The sequence below is a fragment of the Micrasema longulum genome, unplaced genomic scaffold (assembly GCF_059751315.1).
Source record: "Micrasema longulum isolate JH-2025_06_02 unplaced genomic scaffold, ASM5975131v1 h1tg000133l, whole genome shotgun sequence".
Lineage (NCBI taxonomy): Eukaryota > Metazoa > Arthropoda > Insecta > Trichoptera > Brachycentridae > Micrasema > Micrasema longulum.
Window position 1 is genome coordinate 783,603 of NW_028277339.1, and position 23,898 is coordinate 807,500.

The 23,898-nt window shown below is 31.1% G+C and overlaps 2 protein-coding genes across 7 annotated transcripts in view; one reads left to right on the plus strand and one right to left on the minus strand.

Moving 5' to 3' along the window:
- Positions 1 to 23,898, minus strand: part of Nos (Nitric oxide synthase) — a 436,979-nt gene that overhangs the window by 259,392 nt on the left and 153,689 nt on the right. The gene's annotated exons all lie outside the window — the stretch shown is intronic.
- The window catches only part of LOC148284278 (cilia- and flagella-associated protein 299-like), an 89,105-nt gene that overhangs the window by 32,353 nt on the left and 32,854 nt on the right, over positions 1 to 23,898 (plus strand). For 2 of the 4 annotated variants that reach the window (XM_088241966.1, XM_088241975.1), the window contains exon 3: positions 6,421 to 6,618. In XM_088241966.1, coding sequence (XP_088098092.1) covers positions 6,421 to 6,618 — 198 coding nt within the window. Of the gene's footprint in view, positions 1 to 6,420; positions 6,619 to 9,344; positions 9,422 to 11,984; positions 12,819 to 23,898 lie in introns of those variants that run through there. The other 2 variants (XM_088241957.1, XM_088241984.1) reach the window with 2 other exon arrangements.

Consider the following 23,898-nt stretch of genomic DNA (forward strand, 5'->3'; position numbering starts at 1 on the left):
CTCTGTACATTTTAAAACTGAAATAAATATAATAAAATAATTCACTAGCAGAAAACAAACTGTTACATGGTATTAAATTAAGCCATTTGGACCTCATTCAACTGCCTTCCAGGCCTTTTTCCCTCTTTCCAGAGGGAGTGAGATGTTTTTCCTGTATGAAAAATTAAGATGTGACACTTGTCGGCTCTTCGGCTATCCCTATAAAACAATCACTTCGATCGGTCGCTTCGTTGCGACGTAAAAAAAGCACATACACACAGACAAACACATTTTCACATTTACAATTTTAGTTAAGAAGTTTGAATTATTTTTTACTTAGTATAATTATATGTAAAACAATTAACATTTAACAAATAACCCTTTTTTTATAAAAAAAAATACCTTGGTGTAAATTTGTCTGTATGAATAGCAATACAAGTTATATATGATAATACCAAAAAATAAAACATAAAAAAGCAGCAGGATTTAATTTTTTGTTTAATAAATACAGACATTTGCAAATAAATCAAAATCATTGTAAATTAAAATTTAAGAAATCGGAAAATTCTCCAATTTTTTTTTATTATTCTTCCCACAAAATCATATATTAAGAAAAAAAATAAAACTATGCTTCTTTATGTTGGCTACTAACGGCATTTATCCAATCAGTACATTGGTTTTATATTTTTGCGAAACTATTATTATGGTGAAGGTGTATAGTGGGATTTGCATGTTTTTGTAAATAGTGTCATGACGAAGAAACGTCGTATGTAAGTCTCGAAACCGGTAATCACAAAGTTGATTCGTCAAATATTTTTAATAAAATAAAAATCCTAAGTTATTTCAAATTAGTTTTTAGAAAAGGGTTAAAAATAAAGCATAATGTTCATTTTTTATTTAAATGTTTAAATTAGTTATTACCATCCGTAAAACCTAAAAAAAAATCCCCTACGAATGAACTTTACAAAAAAACACGTCTGTTTGACATAAAATGCAATTCTGCTTTTTATTTTTTTATGTGTTTAACTTGTATTCTCATATTTGAATACAAATTTTATAAATAGACAATGTCTCTTAATAAATAAATAATAAACTTGGCGAAAATTGAGACGATAAAAATTGAACACAAAATTGCACAGGGAAACATACAAGAGGATGGCAAAAAAAAAGAAACTAATCCAAATTGGCGAAATGTTGTTAAATATTTTGATATAACCTTTTACCGATTTTTCTATGTTTACCGGTTTTGAGAAGTACCCGTCTCTTCGTCACGACACTTTTATGCCAGGTTTAATTGGCGTCCTGACGAAGAGACGAATACGTTTCGAAACGGGTAGACATAGAAAAGTCGGTAAGTAATTATTTACAAATATTTTTAAAAAATTAAGCAAAATGTTTGACCACTAAGTTCATGCTTTAATTATTAAAAATAATCAAAATTTAATGAAGAGGAAAAAAAATATTCTTGTTGTAATAATGAAGCTATGGGTATGTATATTATACTTATTCTTACGATAAAATTTAGCTCGCTCTTTTAAATTTCTACTTGATTAATTTTTAATTACGTTCGCTTATTGCTTGTCAAACATTTTGATCATTATTTTTCTATTTTGAATTCCTTTATTATTAATTAAAATTTTCACGATTTTTTGTCGGACCGTGGAAATTGAACCAATTTTTACCGTTTATAACACCTGTCACTGACAGACGTCAGTGGGCGATATAAAATAGGAACATTTCCGTTTTGCATACCCCGCAGTGAAAACAATTAGCTTGTCTTATTCTAGCAAACACTACCTTTCTGTCAATACTCGTATTTGATATCAATTCGTTACATGTATTTGCTGTGATATTCGATAGGTCGATTATCCGGTTCAAAAATAACCTACCTATGAACGGTTAATAAAAAAATCAAAACAAATGCAATGGGTAAATGTAACAAATGTATGTGGGTGTAATGAAATTAATCCAACAAATATATTATGTTCAATTTTGAATTAATTTAAAACTGAAAACTTTATTAATAGTGTTACACGTTTATTACATATATTGAAAGAACGCAATTATTAATTGCCGGCATACTCAAAATGGCAGTTTTTGACAAAAATCACGAAATGGGTTAAATATGAGCTCTTCTTTAAGAAGTTTCTAACTATTCGATATAAGGCAATGGGCAGTAAAAAAAGTATTTCAGTACAAAAAACGATGAAATGTTTTGTTTTTTTTAAAGCTATAACACAATATTCTATTTATTTTTCGTATATACGGCCTAAGCCAATGACAATTATTACATGAAGAAACATAAATATATGAAACTGAACAAAAAAAACATAAAACTATGTAGCAAAGACAAACAAGGGCAATACAATAATGGTTTACAATACATTCATAAAAACGAAAGAAACTTCGAGCTAAACCATGCCAATCTAACTTCAGAGTCGCGAAGAGATCTACGAAAAGCCGGAACATCTATCCCAAATAATTCCAAGTCGTGTGATGAATTGACTTATCTACACATTCTGGACATTGGGGCATAAACAAAAACTGCTTTTAGAAGATTTAATAAATGGCAGATTTTGACTTTCAGTGACACGGTTGGGAACATGAAAATTAGTTGTCGTTGTTAATCACTTATAGCATTAAGTATTTTGAAAATGCAAATAAGATCCATCTCAGTTCTACGTCTCTCCAATGAAAACAAATTAAGAGATCGCTAAATAATTACCCCTTTTGTTATTCGAGCAACCATGACACTTTTCTTAGAAAATGGTGTTAGACAGACTCAATATAGCCAATATGAGTCCTTTAGAATGGAGACTAAATAGGAGAAGCGTATTCTAGAAGGGGTCGAACTAGTGAGCAAAAAAGAGTTATGATGGTATTTATATTTTTAAAGTCCGTCGTCATTATATTGAGAAAACCGAGAAGTTTGAGAGATTTGTTTACAATATTATCAATGTTTTCACGATAGAAAAGCTCACTATCCTAAAGTAATGTCAAGATCCTTATCAATATCTAGAGATCCACAGTCAAAAAGTCAGTACAGGTATGACACACACAAGTACTGCTTCAGAAACAATTGACATGCTGTGTTACTGACTGCATAATAAACGTAAACAACGATGTCTTGAACAAGTAGAATAATTTTTGTATCTAGGAAGCACGTTTTCAAGAGATACAAGAGTAGAAAATGATGTTGAAAAGAGAGTTAATGCGAGCAACAAAATGAACGACGAACTAAGCACAGTAATTGCTTATAAAAATATGTCAATCGAAGCAAAACTGGCAGTGCACAACGGAATTTTAATCCTCACACACTTATATAGGCAGTGAAATGTGGAACTGGCAAATGAAGAATAAAAGCCGAGTGAACGCGGTCGAAACGCGATATCTTAGAAGAATGTGTGAGAAATCAATGTATGACAGGGTTACGAATGATAAAATCAGGCGAGAGTGTAAATCTGAGTCAAGTATAATTGATAAGATTAAGAAAGGGTCTCTGAGATAGTTTGGTCATGTAGAACGAATGAATGACAAATGAGTGGTAAAACAAGTATATATTGAAATAATGAGCGGTAACGTGGAACGAGGACAACCAAGCAAGGCGTGGCATGATCAGATAAACCAAAATCTTAATTTAGTTATTTCAAAAGCAGATAGAACCAAAGAGCATGTGTGACAAGATGTGTGAATGTGGAAGAAGCTAGAAATATATGCCAGGGTAGACGTGTGTGGCGGTCTATTCTCTCTCTCTACCCTTGCGAGAAAATGGCGTGATAGTAGTAGTAACAGTAGTTGACATTCTGTGCTTTTATATGATAAATACTAAAATGTGTCAAATCTCAAACTATGACTCTTGCAAACAACTGCCTCTTTGCTTATGATAGCCGTATAGTTTCGGTAGAACATTCCTCTCATCGACAGGTGATACAAAACTAATATTATAAATATAGAATATGGTTCACAAATTGTAAGATTCCGTGTGTCCATGTATTTTTAATTTTCTCAAACTAAACGGTTTGGGTAGGTAGGAAGAAATTGTCTTAAGGCAATATGCCCGCCTTTATGTGTATATGTATATAAAATGTTAAATAAATAAATATATAGGTATATGTGCTAACACCTTAGATAAGTGGAATAACCACCTACCAATCTAATTTTAATTTCTACCACTGATTTTGTTTGTTTCTTGTATAGATTCTATGATTACACTGTTAAAATATTATGTATTTATAATGTTAGTTTTGTATCACCCGTCTATGGGAGGAGTACTCTTCCAAAACTTAAGTTGTGTTCTTTTAATACAATAAACATGTAACTCTGACAATAAAGTTTTTGATTTAATTACGTAATAATTCATAATAATGTGTCGATTTAAATATCGATTCAATCAATAATATTGTTTAATTTTTTAAATCAGAGAAATACTTGAGTTCCTATTATTTATTCAAATATTTCCACTTTTCCGGCCATTTCCTAAAAGCCATTTAAAGTAAACACAAAAATTATTTAACTCATACCGGAAAAATGAAAGTCGAGTTGTGGTAGAGTGGGATTCGAACCACGGACCTTTGACCCGTAATTTCACAATGCTACCAAGGGAACACAACCCGATTCAATACCACTTTATTTTTCATCACTTATTTATATTTTTTTCTACCGACCGGTTTCAACTTAGGGCCCTGGCCTCATAGAGCTAGGGATACTTTTTTTTTATGATATGTGTCTTTATATGAATAAATCGACAAAATAAAACAAAAATATAAAAATCAATAGAAGATTATTTATCAAGGTATAATTTAGTAATGAATCTTATCATATTTTATTTTAACAGTGTTCACTAAATATTGAATCTAAACAAATGAAGCTAATAAGTGAACTCTTATTGTCATGTTGTTCTTCTATATATGGGAGATGTGAAGTAAGAAGAATACGATCTTTAAAACTAGACAGGAGTGGACTAAAGGAAATAATGTTTATTTTGTTTTCTTATTATGAATCGCGTTTTTCAATTTCTTAGATTTCCAAGTTGACTAATTTTAATATTTTATTTTCAACACGAAGAACTTTTAATCCAGTGTCTTTATTGAAATTATGTTTTTCTATCAGGTGATTCGCCTTAAAATATTTTTTTTAGATACCTTAAGTGTTCTTTTACTTTAATATTAAAGTTTATTTTAGTTTATGCCAGATTTATTGTATTGAGTTAAAAGACTTTTTTTATTATAATAACCCACAAGGTAAGTGCTTCAATAATTTAAAAATATATATATTTATTTATATTAGGTTTATTCAAACTTGTTCACGTCTTCGCAAAATTGATTGGGCTTTTAGGACCTAGTAATAATAAAAGTTGAGATAAATTTAATAATTAACAAGTTCCATTATAACGCTGAACTTGTATTTTCTGATTCTTTTTTTACACTTTTTTTAAGTATCCCATTCTAAAAGAGCCATGTGTTTCTCGGGTTAAGATAATTAACATTCAAAGTGACCATCAAACTAATACAGCCATGTTTTTTTTTAATAAAATTTTAATTGGGGAGTGTTTTTGACGAGGATATTAGTACATTGAAAACATTTTTGCAAAACAATTGCTAAGAATGATTGTAAAATATATAATAAAAAATTATGTGACATTCCTTTACTTGTTGTGCCTATGCAACCATACCTGTTTGTTTTAAAACTTCAAAAAAGATGTGTTAAGAAAAAAAATGGTAAATGCCGATTACCTGGCAACGTGTAGACTATTTTTTATGAGATTTTTTTTTACACTGATTGGCATTTATATAATGAAACTTAGTCTTACTGTTAATTTAAGATCTGAATATTTACGTACACAAGAAAAAAGCCACTTTCATAGCAGAAGGAATAAATGTAAATTAAAAATTCCATTAACGAAATAATAATTTATACAATGAGGGCCCATATGCATGGTGGTAAAAATTTATAATTTGCTTCCCAAAAAAATTAATTGAATTAAAGTTTTTTCAAAAGTGTTCAAATTGTCCAATAAGTGTTTCAATAATTTAAATAATATTTGGAACATGAAATTAAAATGTATTAAATGTAAATAACGTAAGACATAGACACCAAAACTTGTTTAATTTTTTTACTGTTTCCATTTTCTTGACTATTTATTTTTTCACTTTATCTTTTCATTTTTCATTTATTATTAATATTTAAACCTGTAGAATTGCAAATATTACAGTGTGTAAAGTGGCCAGTTTAACCTGCCAATGACAGACCAAAAATTCTGTAAATACCTAGAATTCTACATTTCCTTCTCTAAAATGTTTTTCATCTCTTTTGTAACATATTAGTCTAAATACCTCGCCAGGGTGTTAAATCCAGTTCTTGACTACAAAAATTCAAACGAACTCAAAAAAATGTTTTTATTAATAGTAGTACGAGATATTTAATTTTGGGTATTTATTTCAGACAATAATATTTCTACGCCTCCGTAACAAGGTGGGTTACGAAGTATCGGGATATATCGACTTTGCAGCTCGTCTAATGGCAGAAGACTGGAAACCACTTTTCAAGGAAGAGGTGAAGCTGAAGCCGCTTGCTTCTGACCTTAGCTATTACCATTGGAAGAGCGGTACTACGCAGAGTAACATTACCAGAAATTTCAAGGTACATATAGTTTATTTTTATGTTTATAAAGGGCGAAATGTATGTCAAATTTAAATGTGAATGCATAGCTACATAATATTTGTCGTGTTGGGTTGGAAATTATAAATATGTTTGAGGCCTAAGAGCCAGTTAAAAAAAAACTAATGTTGTTTTCATCTAAATGGACAAAAGGTGTTTTAGGAAAAAAAAATGATTAAGCAACCTTTTAACCTGTTTTGACCAAAAGTAATAATTATTTCATTTAAGGGGGGGGTAAAGTTTTGAATTTTTTTTTTTTTGCATTTTTTACATATCTTTTTTTTATTATTTTTTATTTGTCTTTAAATAGTACAAACATAATAAATGAATGTCCTAATATTAACTTATATCTAATTATTATTAAAACATATACTAATTATTAACATTTAAATAAATGTATAACACTTCAAGTGTGTTGCGTCAAAATTTATGTTGACCGAAGCAAAATTAACAGGATTTCGAGTATGACGACTCCGTGTAAGTATTACATAATTATCGAGTTACATTTTGAATTTTTCAGAATGCAAAATATTAAAGTGTTTTTCTCAAACTTATCATTTTTGATGTCGGTAAACACTGTAACTTAAATCCAATGCACCGATTCTTTTGAAATTTGTACACTATTTTTAAACATAAATCACCATGTAACACCGTCAATTTTTATCATTAATTTTTATTTCACAACAATAAATTTGCCGATTATTAAAGCGAAAATCGCGTTTTTGATTTCCAAGTGCTACCAAAAATGGTATAACTTGCAAGCATTACCTCGAAAAAAAAATCACTTAATAAACGCATTGTGATTTTTTTGTTTAAAATGATCCAGTGACAAGTTACAGTGTTCACCGCAAAAAAACTTCTATTCAAAGCACCTGCGTAGAGTTTCTACCACTGGCTTATTTACCAATGTAACCAGGTAATGGGTACCCTGGATATCTTATTTGAACACTGAATTTTAAATGGGCGTCACGATTAGAAAATAGAAGAACAAATATCCGCCTGCATATAGCTGAACTATAAAACGTTGATATTACAGTGAACAACACATGATTGTGAAGTGTGTGAGTGTGTGAGTTTGTAAGTTGAGCCGAGTTTGTACGAGAGTCTAGGAAGTTTATAAAGGATGATAAATATGTGATACGCAAAGATTTTCCTTTGATCTAACCCCTATTTGAGCGCAAGATTTTCTAAGCTGAGATACTCTATATATAATTTTTTTATTATATTAATATATTTTTGCTATTAAATTGATTAAGTTTCTTTAAGTGTCACTACTTAAAATAAAAGTACTGTATAAAGTGATTTTTTTTTAATAATTGATTACGTAAAATGGAATATTAATACTTATTTTTATTCAAAATATTCTTCTTTATTCTCAATCCATCTTTGACCATCGCAATTTCGAAATTATTTGAAATATAGAACTCTTTTATTCATCTGAACGAAGTAAAACGATCGAAAATATTACAATAGAGAGGGAAAACATTTTTGAAAAGAGATATGGAAGTCTAGACATTTGCAGGGCTTATGACCTTTCATTGACTGGTTTAAGTGGCAACTTTATTATAAAAAATTATTGGATAAAAGTTAATTGTGAAACTTACGTAGGTATTTATGTTTTATAACCTTTAGTTTTTGGGTAGAAATAAACAGCAAAGAAGTTGTTTTTTTGTTTTCGATGTCGTCGTGTGGAACTTTCCTCAAAATAACCCCCTCAAAACATCCCCCGTAAAGGCGTAGATTAAACAACAAAATCGTTTCTCAGTCGTAGAATTCTCTTAATACCTCATGCCTATTGAAAAGCCTCATATCGTCATATCCATTACAAAATTAAATATCTATTAAACGATTTTCAGTTATAAAGGAAAATTGAAAAGCTGTTAAAAAAGACAAGAAGCGAAAAAAGCTTTTTTTTATATTAAATCGTAATTTTAAAAATGAATTTTCTACAGAATACAAAATTGTTTTTTATGGACAAAATATTGTTACAGTTTGTCAGGAGTCACATAAATTATTTCTAAAATAAAATGAATAACTAATCAACAAATACTTGCTTATTCCTACTCAAAATATTGCAGATCCTTTATTTTTTTTAGTTATTCACAAAATATATTCAACATTGTTTGGGATGTTCTTGAGTGTAAAATTTACTAACTAAATTGAGAGGCAATACAAAAAATGAGAGGCATTGAATTAGTAAAAATAAAAAAAGTAAAGAATAAATCATTTTCAGGAAATACATACGAATAAGTCAGAGTAAAAGAAATTATCGTAGAAATAATTCAAATGAGTTGCACGAAAAAGGAGAAATAGTGATTCAAATTTTGATTTATTTTAAACATGATCTTTTTCAACAATGTATTCAGTTTTTCCAAATTTAGACGTGAAATAGATTCAATCTCCTAGGAAGCTGTTAATATTAATATACTACAACAGATATGGAGAACATTTTAGCGAAGGAAATGTAAAAGTTTAGACTTCTACAGGGCTGATAATCTGTCATTGGCTGGTTTAAGCGGCCATTTTGCGCACTGTGTAACATTAAACATTCTGCCTATATTTGAACATCTATATTCTGTCATCGGTGCCTAGACTTCGTGTTTCTTTATCTCAAATGTTCTTCATCTCTGTTTTAGTATGTCAATGTTCTTTTTCGATAGTGCTGGACCCAAAAACTGCTAAATTAAACAGTTTTTTCACCCTTCTAGAGAACGCGGGTTCAATTTGTAGATGTTTAATTTCGCAATGGAGTGACGATATCCGCCCGATGCCTGTATGATGCCAACCGCCCACCGCCTGTGCTCGTATACGAGATAAGGACGAACGAACAAACTTCCCACGATTCCGAGATTCTAAGTTACTTGTTTGGAATCCGCACTTAGGGGGCGTTATGTGTTTATTATGTAACTGGTTATATTATTATGATTCTTTATGCCCCGCTTTTAAAATGCTTAATCCCCGCGCTTCATAGAGGGATCATTGTTTGGGGGAGATCAGAGCCGGAGGCAAAATATACGTAAATGCTCAATACTCTCTTGTCCGCTTTGTAGTGTATTGACTGAGCAGTTGTCTACCATACAACTTCTTTATTTTACTTCCACGACACAGGACCAATAATCAACCGCAAATATTTTTTAATAAGTGGTGTTTCACTGCAATATTTCATGCCTAGTTCCTGTATGGGCGCCTGAAATCAGGCTAATGCCTGATTATCTTACCTGCATGCTTAAAATATGGATCTCTAAGCATTTACCATTCCGTTTATAGGTGGCTGATTTTCACATTTTCTTATGACATTTTCTTAATTCCCTTTATATGTTTGGTTTATATACTACATGCGTGATGAGAATTCACTATAGAGAATGCAAATATAGAGAAAACTACAGACATCCATTGTTGATAAGAGTTACATTTTCGGAAACTGAAAATTTATATTGATAATTCAGATGGTTGGTTATACACAATAGGGAAATATCACGTTTTATGTTGTTCACATTTTAAAGTAATAAAGGTATGTGAAAAAAAATAAGAATTTGTATTTTTTGAGACTTTTTTGTTCCCGACCATTCAAATTTGTTAAGAACATTGTCACGAATCTTGACGTCATAACTACAAAGGCCAAACATATCGCGTTTTTCTAGTAACTTTTTTTTTTAAATTCCTTTTTTCAATTGATGTATGAAAGCATTTCTTCATTCTAAATCCGTTTAATTTATTTTTATCAGTATTCGCAGTATGTGATATTTCTCTATTTATATTCATATCCTGATTGATTTACACAGAACTACGTGTCCCATGTTATATATCATTTATTATTTTACCTAGATTAGATGCTGCAGAACTAATCTGCCAATTGTAATGCCACGGCCAGTGAGTAGATCGTTTTTTTTGCTAAATGGTATCACCTAGGATATTGACGTGTTTTATTACGCATTTTATAACATATAAAATTATGTGTATCCTAAGTACCAAGCAACTTGGTTTTTTCAATTCGTTGAAATTTGTGTGATTACTAAGATTATTTTCTTGAGCCGGCCTAGATCAGCAGTGAGTAGTTACAGCACAGACGGAGCCAGTGACGCTGGATTGCTCGAGGCAATTCAACATTTTATGTTCTAGCGTTAAAGTTTTTGCGAATAATGCAGGATTTGTTCTCGGGGCGAGTTGTGAAAACGGCGGGATAAGATTTCCACGCGAAAATGCAGCCCCAAACACCGCTGCGCTGCCCCGAACTAGGGGTGAAATGCATTATGTACCAACATACTTCAACCGTCCACCGGGGTTGATTGACGTCTTTTTTTAATACAAACGAAATCAGAAACCATTTTCCTCTGTTGTCGTTCAACGGCACGACTTTTCAGTTGAGTGGTATTTTCGAATTGCACTCTAAGGCTGAAGTGAAAAACCGAAATGTTATTTAAACCGTTATTGGATTTTGAAATCGATTCGGTTCTCGCGTAATAACATTTTTAAAACTGACAGGTAGATTTAATTAGGTACTTATTTAAATATCTTTTGAAAGGTGTTATAAATTCATTAAAGTTGTACAGAGATTTTTGGAGAACCGGCACGATCGATAAATTATAGAAAATTAGTATTTATATGGCTCGGATCTATAAGGGTCAATATCAGATTCCATTTTTTTTTCTTTCCAACATTTTGTAAAGGGTTGATGTCAATTGAAAAAAATAAATTCAACTCATTTATCGACACATGCATGTGAGCTTATATTTTTTATTAATATTCGTTATTAATTAAACAAGTCAAACAGTTCATTAAAACGAAAATTTGAAACAAAATATAAACGAATAAAACATAGTAAACTAAAACAACAGAAAAAGGTTCATTTAGTTCACTTGTACTGTATCACATTTTAATAATCTGTATATGTGATTAAGTAAGACGGTTTATAGAGCTCATTTTTGTGAAACTCGTTTTAAGAGCGTTCGTAGTAAAAACGGTCAAAGTTAAAAATATTTAGCAAAATTATAAAAACGCAAATATGTATTTGTAGAAAAGTCAGATATTTATAAAAAAGATACCAACTAAAGATCTCACCTAACCTGGTCAAATCGGGTTGTGGTCACGTGGCTAGTGTTGCGGACTCGCGGATCAGAGGTCCGAGGTTCGGACCCCACTCTACCCCAACTTGATTTCCATTTTTTAATAGTGAGTTACTTTAAACTCGTTGGAAATGACCACCAAAATTTAAATATTTGGGTAAATTATAAGAACGCTAATATTAATTTTTACATAAAAAATACGTTTATCAATTTATACACTGTACAAAATTAACTTTTCTGCCCGCTTTTAGCTTTTATATTTTTTTAAATAATGTTTTTTTTTAGCCTTATACGGATAAGAGCATAGGATTGTATTTCCAGAGCCGCCATGACCACATGATAATTCAAGTTGATCCTGCTGCGCCCCCCGGACCAAACACAGTACGCAATAGAGTCTACTCCGATTCTTACGTACAAGCTGAACTCTACGATCATGTGTTGAGGCGAAAAGTATGAAAAAGCGAAGATTAAGATATTGTATTTACTCGTATTTAAGTATTTGTTTAACTAAAAGCTTTTATCTCCGTTATCGATAAAACGTGCGAAACAGACACAGTTAACCTTTTTTATAGGATATATCGTGGGTATTCTACGAAAAAGCATTCAATCAATTTTTTTTTCTTTTGACTAAATGATGACGTAATATTATTCATTAAATGCTCTTTAATCTACAAAAATGCACTGAGTTCTTTCTACGCGACAGGCCAAATTATTTTTCGCGATATTATTCCCTTTTCCTACTTTCAATTTCTTTCATATGGACGTTTTAGAAAAAGAAATTGTGAAACTTAGCCTATTTAAACATGTCTTGTATTATTATAGATATATAGACGACATTTTTAATTTGTCTCACTCTGTTCCATTGAAATATTCCGTATTGTACATTTTTCAACTTATTTTTAAATATACCTACACTTAAGATAATATTTAGGTTTATATAAATTATTCTTACACAGTATAATGTTCACCAGTCTGAAGATGCTTATTAGAGGGTGAAAGCGCTAATTGGACAAATTAATAAGTGGAAGTGTACCAAGTATTTTAAAATTAATAACTTATATGTAAATATAAGTTATTACATCATTACAATGGAATTTCATCAGGAATTGTCAATAAATAATTTAAATAAAATTAAATATATGTGCATTACAAAATTGAATGTCTTTATTCTGTATGAATACGTATGTAATATGGGCATAATGAATATAAAAGGGTAAAATCAGGTATATATAAAAATAATACATATGTATACATAATATCCAGAGAAAAATATGTTCAAAAAGTAAGAGAATCTTGTAACGAAAAACTCCCTCAGAGACTTGAAAAATTTTAATGTACAAAGTAATATTATTCAACATAGAGATGGCCCCTCCAACAGGTATAACCATTGGCAGGTTAGTCTTGTATATTGTAAAACAGTCTATGGTGACGCTGTGTAAGGTAATATTATCCGGAACATAAAAGCTAATGCTTCGCATAATTTCATGGTGCATGGGCAACTGCACTGGTACACCAATCGCCGTGTATCTTGTTTTTTTTTACATGTCGGAAAGATGATCAATTCTACGCTTCAGATAGCAGTCCAGGGCTATGAAATATTCTGGTGTGAAAACACCCTTTCAGATTAATATTTGATTTCAACCATGTAGGGAATCGAACCCGAGACCTCTTGAGGCCGACAAGAAACAAAATAAAATACTAAATAAAGCAATGCGATTACAATATAAGAAATGATAAAACAAGTAACAAAAAGTTACTTTATTATGTGATTTGCACGTAAAAACGTATCTTATTCAGGAAGTATGGTATTATGTATCAGCGAAATGCATCCATAACACTCTATTATTTAAAAAAATACATTTAAAAAAAACTTTTTTTTGTGATTACTTTTTTATTTTTGTTGATTGATTAATGTGTCATTTTTTTAATTTCGTTTTTTTTTTGTTTTTTTATTTTATAAAATTTTTGCCCATAAGGCATTTACACACAAACGAGTTATATTAAACACGAATGTATAGAGAGCATAAAATTTTCAAAATACACTAAAAAGAAATAAAAAGAAAGAACACCGTTTAGAAATAAACTTGGTAGAGAAAATTTAAAGAACCTATAAAAGAGAGAAAAATGTGTACGAATTAATAAAAAAAAACTAGATAAACAAGTATAATATCAACATGATGTAACATTTAAAACCGAAAACTGTTTAAAAGTAAGTAGAAAGGTACATAATATTGTAATACAATATAAACCGAACATTTGATATGTAACATATACATTGATTTTTTTAATTTACAAGACTCAAGTTCAAGACTTCGATGTTGTTAGCATATTAGTTCGCAAGTACATGCATCCGTTTTCGCCCTATTTCAAATCTTCCCATCGTATCAAAAATACTAGAAAAAATAGTTTCTCATAGGCTCGTTAACTATATCGAGCGGAATTCTTTATTTTCGGTAAGACAATCGGCATACCGACGTTTTCATTCCACGGAGACAGGAGTGATAAGAGTACTGTCTGACATTATAACGTCGGTGGACTCTGGTAATCTGGTGTTGATGGCTCTTCTGGACATGAGTGCTGCATTTGATACTGTAGACCATAATATTTTGCTTGAACGTCTGGAGAAAACTTATGGTATCCGTGATCAGGCACATATGTGGTTCAGTTCATATCTTAATAAAAGAGAATATGCGGTCGTGTTCCAGGGTAAAAGCTCAACCAACTTTCGGGTGTCTACAGGAGTGCCTCAAGGGTCAGTACTCGGACCACTTCTCTATCTCCTTTACACTAAAGATATAGAGAACATTATCAAAGAATGTGGATTGTGGTCGCACTGCTATGCAGATGATACGCAGATTTATTTTTATTGCAAACCAGGCGAGAGAAGTGTGCTTGTCAATTTAATTGATGGATGCATCAAGAAAATAGGAAACTGGATGGCTGAAAACAGACTAACATTAAACCCATCAAAAACTGAACAACTGTGGGTGGCTTCAGCCAGACGACAGAATTTGATCCAGGATACGGCTCTACCTAATGTAGGGAGTACCGCTTTACCCACTGGGAGTTTTACTCAATTCTGACCTATCTCTTGACGCTCAAATTAGTAGAACGATAAGTTCATGCTTCTACCAGCTGAGACAAATTAAATGCATCCGCAAAAATTTGCCGGTTGATGCCGCCCGTCAATTAATAAATGCGTTTGTAGTGTCTAGAGTCGATTATTGTATTGGTATCTATGCAGGTCTACCAATGAACAAAATGACTCGCCTACAATCTGTATTGAATGCCGCAGCGAGACTTATTTTCGGAATCTCTAAGTTCAGTCATATCACTCCACTACTTCGGGAACTACACTGGCTACGTTTTCCACAGAGGGTCGAATACAAACTCTGTTGGCTTATGTATAAGTCACTGCACAACTCGGCTCCGGAATATCTAAGGGAACTATGCATTCCAGATGAACTAGCTGACAGGCGTCTCACGCTTAGATCAGCTACGTCTACGGCGAGAGGAAAAGTTATTATACCTCTACGCAAACAGCGCACTAAATTTGGTGAACGCGCATTTGCGGTCGCAGGCCCTATGGCATGGAATGCTCTCCCAGCAGAGGTGCGAGGCTGTGAAAGTGAAGTGATGTTTCGGAAAAAACTTAAAACCCACTTGGTCTCTAAATCATTTGAATAAATCCGTAGCACGTGACAACAAAATAAATTATTTTAATTAAATTACAAATTTAAAAGCTTCAATTAAATTAACTTAACAATAGAATCACTATGTAAAGCGCCCTTGAGGTATTTTATTACGAAAATGGCGCTATATAAGTTATCCATAATAATCCGTGTACTAATAGTGAATTTGCGCTGTAATTAGTCGATTATTGACCGCATTAGAATGATGTATTACATCGGGCGACTCAACCAGGTACTCGCATACCAATAAAATTTATTAGTCGACCACAATCTAATATAGGTATTATTTTTTTTTTTTAAATAAAACAACTCGTTTGACTTTCGTATTTTTTCTTATTTTTGTATATTCAAATATGTGTATTTTATATATTCAATTGGTATATTTAGTTTAAAATTAAGAAAACGTAAAAAAATATGCTCAACGCTTTTACTGTCCTTAACATGAACCCTGTAATACGTAATAATTATAAAATTGTTTGAAAATGCATAATAAACTTTTAACCTCAAATATCTTTAAACAACTATCAATAATGAATGACTTAATGTTTTTTCGCAGAATGCCTATAATAATAATATTAATAATCATGGTTTATTCACAAAAAAATACAATTTCTTTATCTACTACTTGCATACTAAGGTAATAGATTTATCTGGATTATGTCTAGTCTGCCTAACTAAATACAACCTGTTTTAAGGCAGACATTTTTATGCAAAAATAAACAATAACATGACTACCTACTAGATAATTTATTATACAGTTATACAATATTTGAATACACCATTTATTATTTTGGAATGCTTTTGAGTAAGTTTAACGATTTTTCGCTACCTAAATCCAGTAATTATTTGTCACAAATTTATTTAATTGACTTCGGGTCATGGTTTTGCAATCTTTGGGTAACAAATCGAATATTTTGGGGCCAGAAACCTGAAATTTCTTTTTCCGAATTCAAAGTTTGTGGTAGACCCCATGACCCATCCTTTAGTTTGACTTCTAGTAGTGTGGAAATGTTTCTTTTGGGATTTAGTATAATAATTGGCTTTCACAAACATTATTTTCTAGATATATATAATTGCCTTATATCTAATACATATATCAAATTCCTCGAATAACTTGATAATATATCGCACCTTGAAAGGAATAGTCGACAGTGTACGAATTTTGTCGAATTCGAAGTGTCACTTAAATGTATTTTTAATAACTATATGAAATTGCTACGGTTCTTTTTTTGTGCACCGAGATACGAGTGCATAATATGTCAGCAATACAGATCCAGGTGAATCTACAAACTTACCCAAACTCCAAACTCTCCAAACTCGCAGGAACATGGCTGACGCCATTTTTATATATAAAACTTTAAATAACATGATAGATTGCCCTAAGGTTCTATCACTTATTAATTTAACAGTCCCAGTGACGCAGACCAGAAACCAATCTCTATTTATAATTTCTCCAATCTCTATTTAAAAATTTTCGTTTCAAAATTCAGTTTTAAATAGAACCTGATATTAATAATATATCTTTTATTTCCTTTCTAAATGAAATTTCCAAAAAAGTTCAAGTTATGATGTTGCGCCTTAAATCCGCAGCCTATAGTGTGCACGTTGTGTGCCGTTCTTTATGTAGGCACATAATAAATGTACACTGTATGGTCAACTATCGTTGAATTAAAAATTATAATGTGCAACTGTATGACCAATATTCAAAAACAGATCTATTTTTAAAAATTTGCATTACATTTTCATTTTTCATAATATTATAAATTGTGTATGATTAATTATTTGATGTTTAATTCTTATGTGACAAAATTTACAATAACAATATTATGTGGAAGCTTCTAAATGATCTTTATGAAATATATTTACAATAAAATTATATCTTAAATATATTAATGTCTGTTGGCTTTCCAATGTAATAAAATAAAATAAAATATTTTGGGTATGTCCAAATGTTTATAGATAAGGGTAAACTTCACTCTATAGAGAGTTAGAAATATTTAAATTTATTGCAATTGAGATGAAAACACTTTTGAGTTGGAAATATGAAAGTCTAAGCAATCACAGGGCACCTGTCATTGGTTGATTTATCTGGCTACATAATTGCTTTTTTAAATACACGAAATGGGAGTATCATTCACCTTTTTTAAATTTTTGCGATGACAGCTGGAATATTTTTATTTGTTATTTTTAAATGCCCCTTTGAGTTTTGTAAGAAATATTATAAGGTCTAGTCTGGTGAGGGCAATCATTGTGTGCATTTATAGGTTGATTTTAATTTTGTCTCCAGCGCAATTTTTCAAGTGGTTAGGTAAATCATTTTGATGTTTAAGTCCATTGTATAGTATTTTAGACTGTCCTACGCTGGTATTTGCTTTTTAAATGTGGCAGTATTGTTATTGTCTGGATTTATGTATTTGTTTGTGTTGCGTCATCGTCTTGTATACTTTTAGCTTTGTGTACAATTTTTATAATATTTTTTCATGCAGTTAAGTAGGAAAGGTCACATAGGGTGAGTTGTATGTTAGTTTTATTGTTTTATTTAACCAATTTAATTATTTTACTCGGAACTTTGGTGTGTAAAACAAACATATTTTAGGCTTTACATTACGGTGTCAGTTAACATGTTATACGGCGAATAACCAACACATTTAAATTACTCTTCCCACATATTGTCATAATTCCAAAATTAGTACGCTAATCAAATATACCCGTTTATCTACATAGAATAGAAATAGATTCACAGATTTAGAAGAAAAAATTGAAGGAAAAAGTCGTCACAATATTAAAGCGGAGATTTAAAAAACTTGAATCTCTAAAAAAGTTTAAGTGGCATCCATTGAATTATTATATACCAGAAGGCGCGTAGAATCAAGTTTGCATACATCGCATTGTGTCCAAAAGATTGCCAAATGCTTCCCCCTCTGCACGACATCCCACCTGCGCGCACGCGTGAAGTGGCCACGTAATGTTGCCAAACCGCGAACAATATATTATCATGATGGGATTATACTTAAACGGGGAGAGGAATTTGTATATCTGGGAAGTAGTTTTACGAGGGATGGAATGACTGAGAAAGATATTGAAAGGAGGGTGAGTGCCGGGAACAGAGTGAACGGCGCACTTAAATCAACCCATGGAAAATAAATGTTTGTCGCAAGAGGCAAAATAAGCAGTTGACAATGGAGTCCTGGTCCCGATCCTGATGTATGTGAGTGAAGTATGGACTTGGAAAAACAAGAATGAAAATAGGCTGAATAGTGTCGAAATGCGATGTCTCTGATAAATCTGTTGATTTTTTCTGTATGATATGGCGTTCTATCATCTCTGCCTACCTCTAAGGGGAAACGGCGTGATGGTTTGTTTGTTTTAATTTAATATTCCATTTTATATCTAAAGTAGGTGGGTAGGTAAACTTCACTAAATTTTAAATTCTAGAGAATAAAACTAAACCTAAAACTAGAACCTTATAATACTTGCTACCTAGATAGGTGCATGCTTATTGGTTGTACATAGGAAGTAAGTACTACTGACTTTGCAACAATAACCGGATGAACCAGAAATTCAATCTGTTTGTTTAATATACTCATATAAAGGTCTATTTATTTATATTTTTGCTGAATTTATGTGCCTATGTAAGATTTACAAACCTAAAATGCATCTCTTTTTTACTATACTTCACTGTTTTACTATAAATCTTTTATTCTTTATTTACTACAAATTACTTGTACTGAGTTTAGCCATAACAATAAACTATCTTTTTTTTGTATTGTGTTTAACTTTAATTTTGTACAAATTGGTTACGGCCTTAAGTTATAGTAAAAAAATAAATAAAAATACCAAATATTCACATCTTTCCTAAAAAAAACTATGATTACATTTTTGCTAAATATTTTCACAAATGTATTATTGCAGTACTTACGCGTTTAAGTGCTATAACTGCAAACGTAATAACTGTTTATCGAAAATATGCAAATAAAACTAGCAATCAGCTATTATATTTTCTCATTAATCGATAAAATATTTGTTTAACATTCTTATGTGAAAATAAATAACATTTTTAGTACGTGAATCAATAACGGTATGAAGTAAGTGCTTTTTTGTGTGTTCGATAAAGCAGATATTGTGATTTTAAATTAAATAAAAAAATGCAAAACATTAAAATATTTCTTGCATTTTTTTGACATTTTTAAACCAGAAAGTATGTCATTGTTTTTATTTTAATTGTCTTGGTTTTTATTCTTTTTTTATTATTTAATTTAAAACTTTAGTCCCAAATAACGACAGAGCTTCGAAATGTTTTTTTTTTCATGCTTATAGACTATCAAACTAAGTCAAGTTAAAAAAATATTTTTATGTATCGAATTGTCAAAGGAAAGATTTTTTAAAGTTTCGTAATCTTGAGTTTACTCCGCGTGTAACGTCACGAGTTCTCTTCAGTGAGTTATTCTGATTGGTAAATTGGCGTAAAATTGTGCAAATTGTTACGAAAAAAAATCAAAAATAAACTTTATTGATTTTTCGTTAAAATCTTTTTTATATATTTCAAATAAAAATATGTTTTTGGGAATGATGAGTTTTAGACTAAAAAAATAATAATCTGTGGAAATGTTCTTCTTACAAATATTAAAACCTACATTATGATTGCGTTATTAGTAAAATATTAATGTACTTACATAATATATGACATTGACTGATATATTAGTATATTTTAAAATAACTTCACAAACATCAACAGATGGAAAAATTAAAGGAAAATGGATGTTCAAATAAAAGCAAAATGGTGAATGTTACACAGTATGTTAAGTAGCCACTTAAACCAGCCAATGACTTTTCAAATTCTTCCATCTGTTAATTTACAGTTCAGAAGCCCTGTAAATGCCTAGACTTCCATATTACCTTCTCTGAAATGTTCCTAATCTCTGTTGTGGTTTGTTATTTATAATGACTCACTAGGGGGTCAAATTCAGTCTTTTGTCTATCTACAAACATTTGGATGTACTAAAAATTTTGTAATAAAACCAACTGGTCAGAGACGAAGTTTAAAAATTGGAAAAATGTTTTTAGGCGTTGCCTAGTATGTGAAATAATTCAGTCAGATGAATCTCTACACAACAATAATGGTTTCAGCTCTTTAACTTCACTAAAATCAACAGATGGAAGAATTGAAGATATATGGATGTCCAAACATGAGCAAAATGGTAAATGTTACACAGCGTGTAAAGTGGCCTCTTAAACCAGACAATGACAGGTCATAAGCCCTGTAAATGCCTAGACTTCCTTATTCCCTTCTCTGAAATGTTCTTCATCTCTGTTGCGGTTTGTTAATCTTAATGACTCCCTAGGGAGTTAAATCCTGTATTTTGTCTACAAACATTTGGACAATCTCAAAACATTGTACTGAAGCATATGTTTAAAATACATGTACACTTTTTACGATAGGTAATTATTTGTTTTCTAATGACACCATCGACTGGACAAGTAAAACACCTTCCTGTCAAAATTCTTATGCAAAACATAAATAAATATTTTATACGAATGATGTGTAAAATTTCGAACCATCTCAATATTTACTTTGAAATTGCTTTGGCAGATAGACATATAAATAACGGTAGGAAGGTATTATCTACATTGCATAATATATAATATTTTAAACAAATAACCATAATACATGTTTGTAATTTAAGTATTTTTTTAGTAACTAAAAGACATTAATTTAGTTACAGGACTTAAATGACTATTGTGTCAATCATTCTAATTACAAATTAGTTTTAATAATATCACTTGCGAAAAATCAATTGAATTTATAAACTTTTTTATTTTTGAAAAATCAGGACCGAAATATTTTTGTATACATAATAAAACTCACACACAGAACACGAGAAATAAAAGTAAACTCAAAACTCCATTGGCAAAAACCCATTATTTCCAAGAGGACCCTATGTTCAATGTACATATATATATTAAATTAAATGTATTTCATTATATCACAGGAATAATGTTATGAACCTAAATAATGCTAAATCCCTTTTGAGATAAGTCGATAATTTTATTATTTCTTTGAAATGATTTATCTTATACATCCATACTATTATTCATAATCATCATCCCTCTTTCACACCTAATGGTGCATTAGGTACTGCATTGGTACACCGATCGTTACATGAAGGTAAGATGATCAGTCTTAAGCTTCAGGTACCAGTCCAGGGACTGTGACATATTCGTGTGTGAAAACACCCTTTTCAATAAATGTTTCACATCAAACATGTCGGGAATTAAACCCGAGACCTCGTACATGGTAGGCAAACGCGCTGCCTTTAACATCACGAGGCCGATCATACTAATATTATAAATGCGAAAGTGTATTTGTCTGTTAATTTGTGTTTTCTTCGCGTCTTAACAGAGCGACTTTTAAATATATTTTTTTGCATAGAGATTGCATAGGCGAGATGTAAAAAAGGATATTTATTTTTTATTTTGAATTTGAAAAAAGTCCAATGAAAAAAAAAATAATTTAATAATGAGCAACATTATTTGAAAATGAGAAGGCGTTAAGGGGTACATCAAAAATAATCTATTTGAAATTAATTATTTAAATTTGTATAATTTACTTGTTTTATCTATGATAAGTTTAGTTTGATTTTCGTTTTAGTTTTGTAGTAGAATTTGCATATTTTCGCCAATGTTTTTTTAACTTATACTCCGAATTTGTATTTAGAGTCCTTGCAAGATGTTGACATAGGAATTAAAATAAATGGTAAAGTAATCAATAATTGAAGATTCGCTGATGATACTGCCACTATAGTTGATACTGCCGATCATCGACAGCAGCTTGTCGACAACGTAAAAAATGCAGGTAAGGAATTTGGACTCAAAATGAATGCTTTAAAAACCAAAACTATGGTGGCCAGCAAACGGAGAGGCATTAACATCCATCTCACTATAGATGGTAGTGGAATAAAACAGATTGCTCGTTTTTAATATTAAGGATGGTGTCTTAATAATGTGTGGAATCTTGATTCTGAAATAAAGACCAGACTTGAAATTGCAAGGTTTATCTTCTATAGAATGCAAAATTTCCTTAGCAGCCGAGATAGTGAGCAATAAAAGTTTTTGTATATAGTATATAACCAGTGTTGCCGTATGGAGTGGAGGGTTGGACTCTTAATTTCAACGATGAACAAAATTGAGGCCTTTAAACTTTGGCGGTGCAGAAGAATGCTTAAATTCTCATGGGCTGATTGTGTCTCCAATAAGGCAGTTTTAAGCATTATGAACAAAAAGAGGAAGTTACTGACCACTGTCAAAAGAAGAAAAGCCTCATACTTGGGTCACATATTCTGCAGTGAGAAGTATGCCCTTCTTCAACTTATTATGGAAGGGAAAATGGAGGGCAGGCGGGGTATGGGACAGAAAAGAGCATCATGGCTCAGAAATTTCAGACAATGGTTCGGTGTGCCGGATGCAGCATCGCTGATTAGAATGGCCCAGGATCGTGATGAATTCAGAGCGATGGTCGCCAGTCTCCGGTAGGAGCGGCAAAATAAGAAAAAGTAGAATTTAGGATTTGTGAACATAATATCGTTGCTACGTTGCCATAGTCTAAAGGAGTGCATGTTTTTTTAACCGGAAATCTACTCAAGCTACGTTTTATCTAAAAATATATATATATTATTCCATCGGGAAAATTCTTATTAATAAACGACAAAACTAATTGATTACCCATCTAATTTCTTCCCAATACCATGCGAGCAAAGCCGCTAAAAGCTAGTAATCCATAAAGATAATGCATTCTATTTATCTCATTTCATGCCTCTAGAAATTCATTGCGGGGTTCTCAATAGTGATGCCAATATTGCAATAGGTAAATATCACGTACCACAAATACCGATAAAAATATTTTAAATGAATTGAGGAAAATTAATTGTATATTTAAAATCAATGTATATATTGTGGAGAAATGTTTTCGTATATAACATTAAAAAATAAAATATTTTTTAAAATGTCACTAGAAAAACGCGACATGTTTGGCATTGATAGTTGTGACGTCAAGATTTGTGACGATGTTCCATAAAAATTTGAATGGTTTGGAACAAAGTTAAAAAGGAACATGAATCGTGACGCGTTAGGGGCGTGGCCAATGCAATGACCGTTTTTGCAAAAGAAGCAAAAAAAAATTTTTTTTTACTGGATTGTATTTCATAGATCCTTATTACTTTTAAAATGTTTTTTTAAAAAATGTGATATTTCCCTATTGTTAAGAGAATCAGTTAACCCTTTGCTCCGGTGGTACAAACTTGTCCTGATGTAAAATAACTCCTATATCTCTTATATTAAAATGCATTTGATGTAACTAATCACCATCCGAACATATTTTGACATTTTTTAGTAGTTTTTGCCATAAGTTCCAAAAAAATACTCCGGAGAATCAGTTTTGCGTTGAGCTGTCTCACGTTTGGTTTTGTTTTTACAAACTTTAATATTATGTTACAATGGCAAGTAAGCTTTTT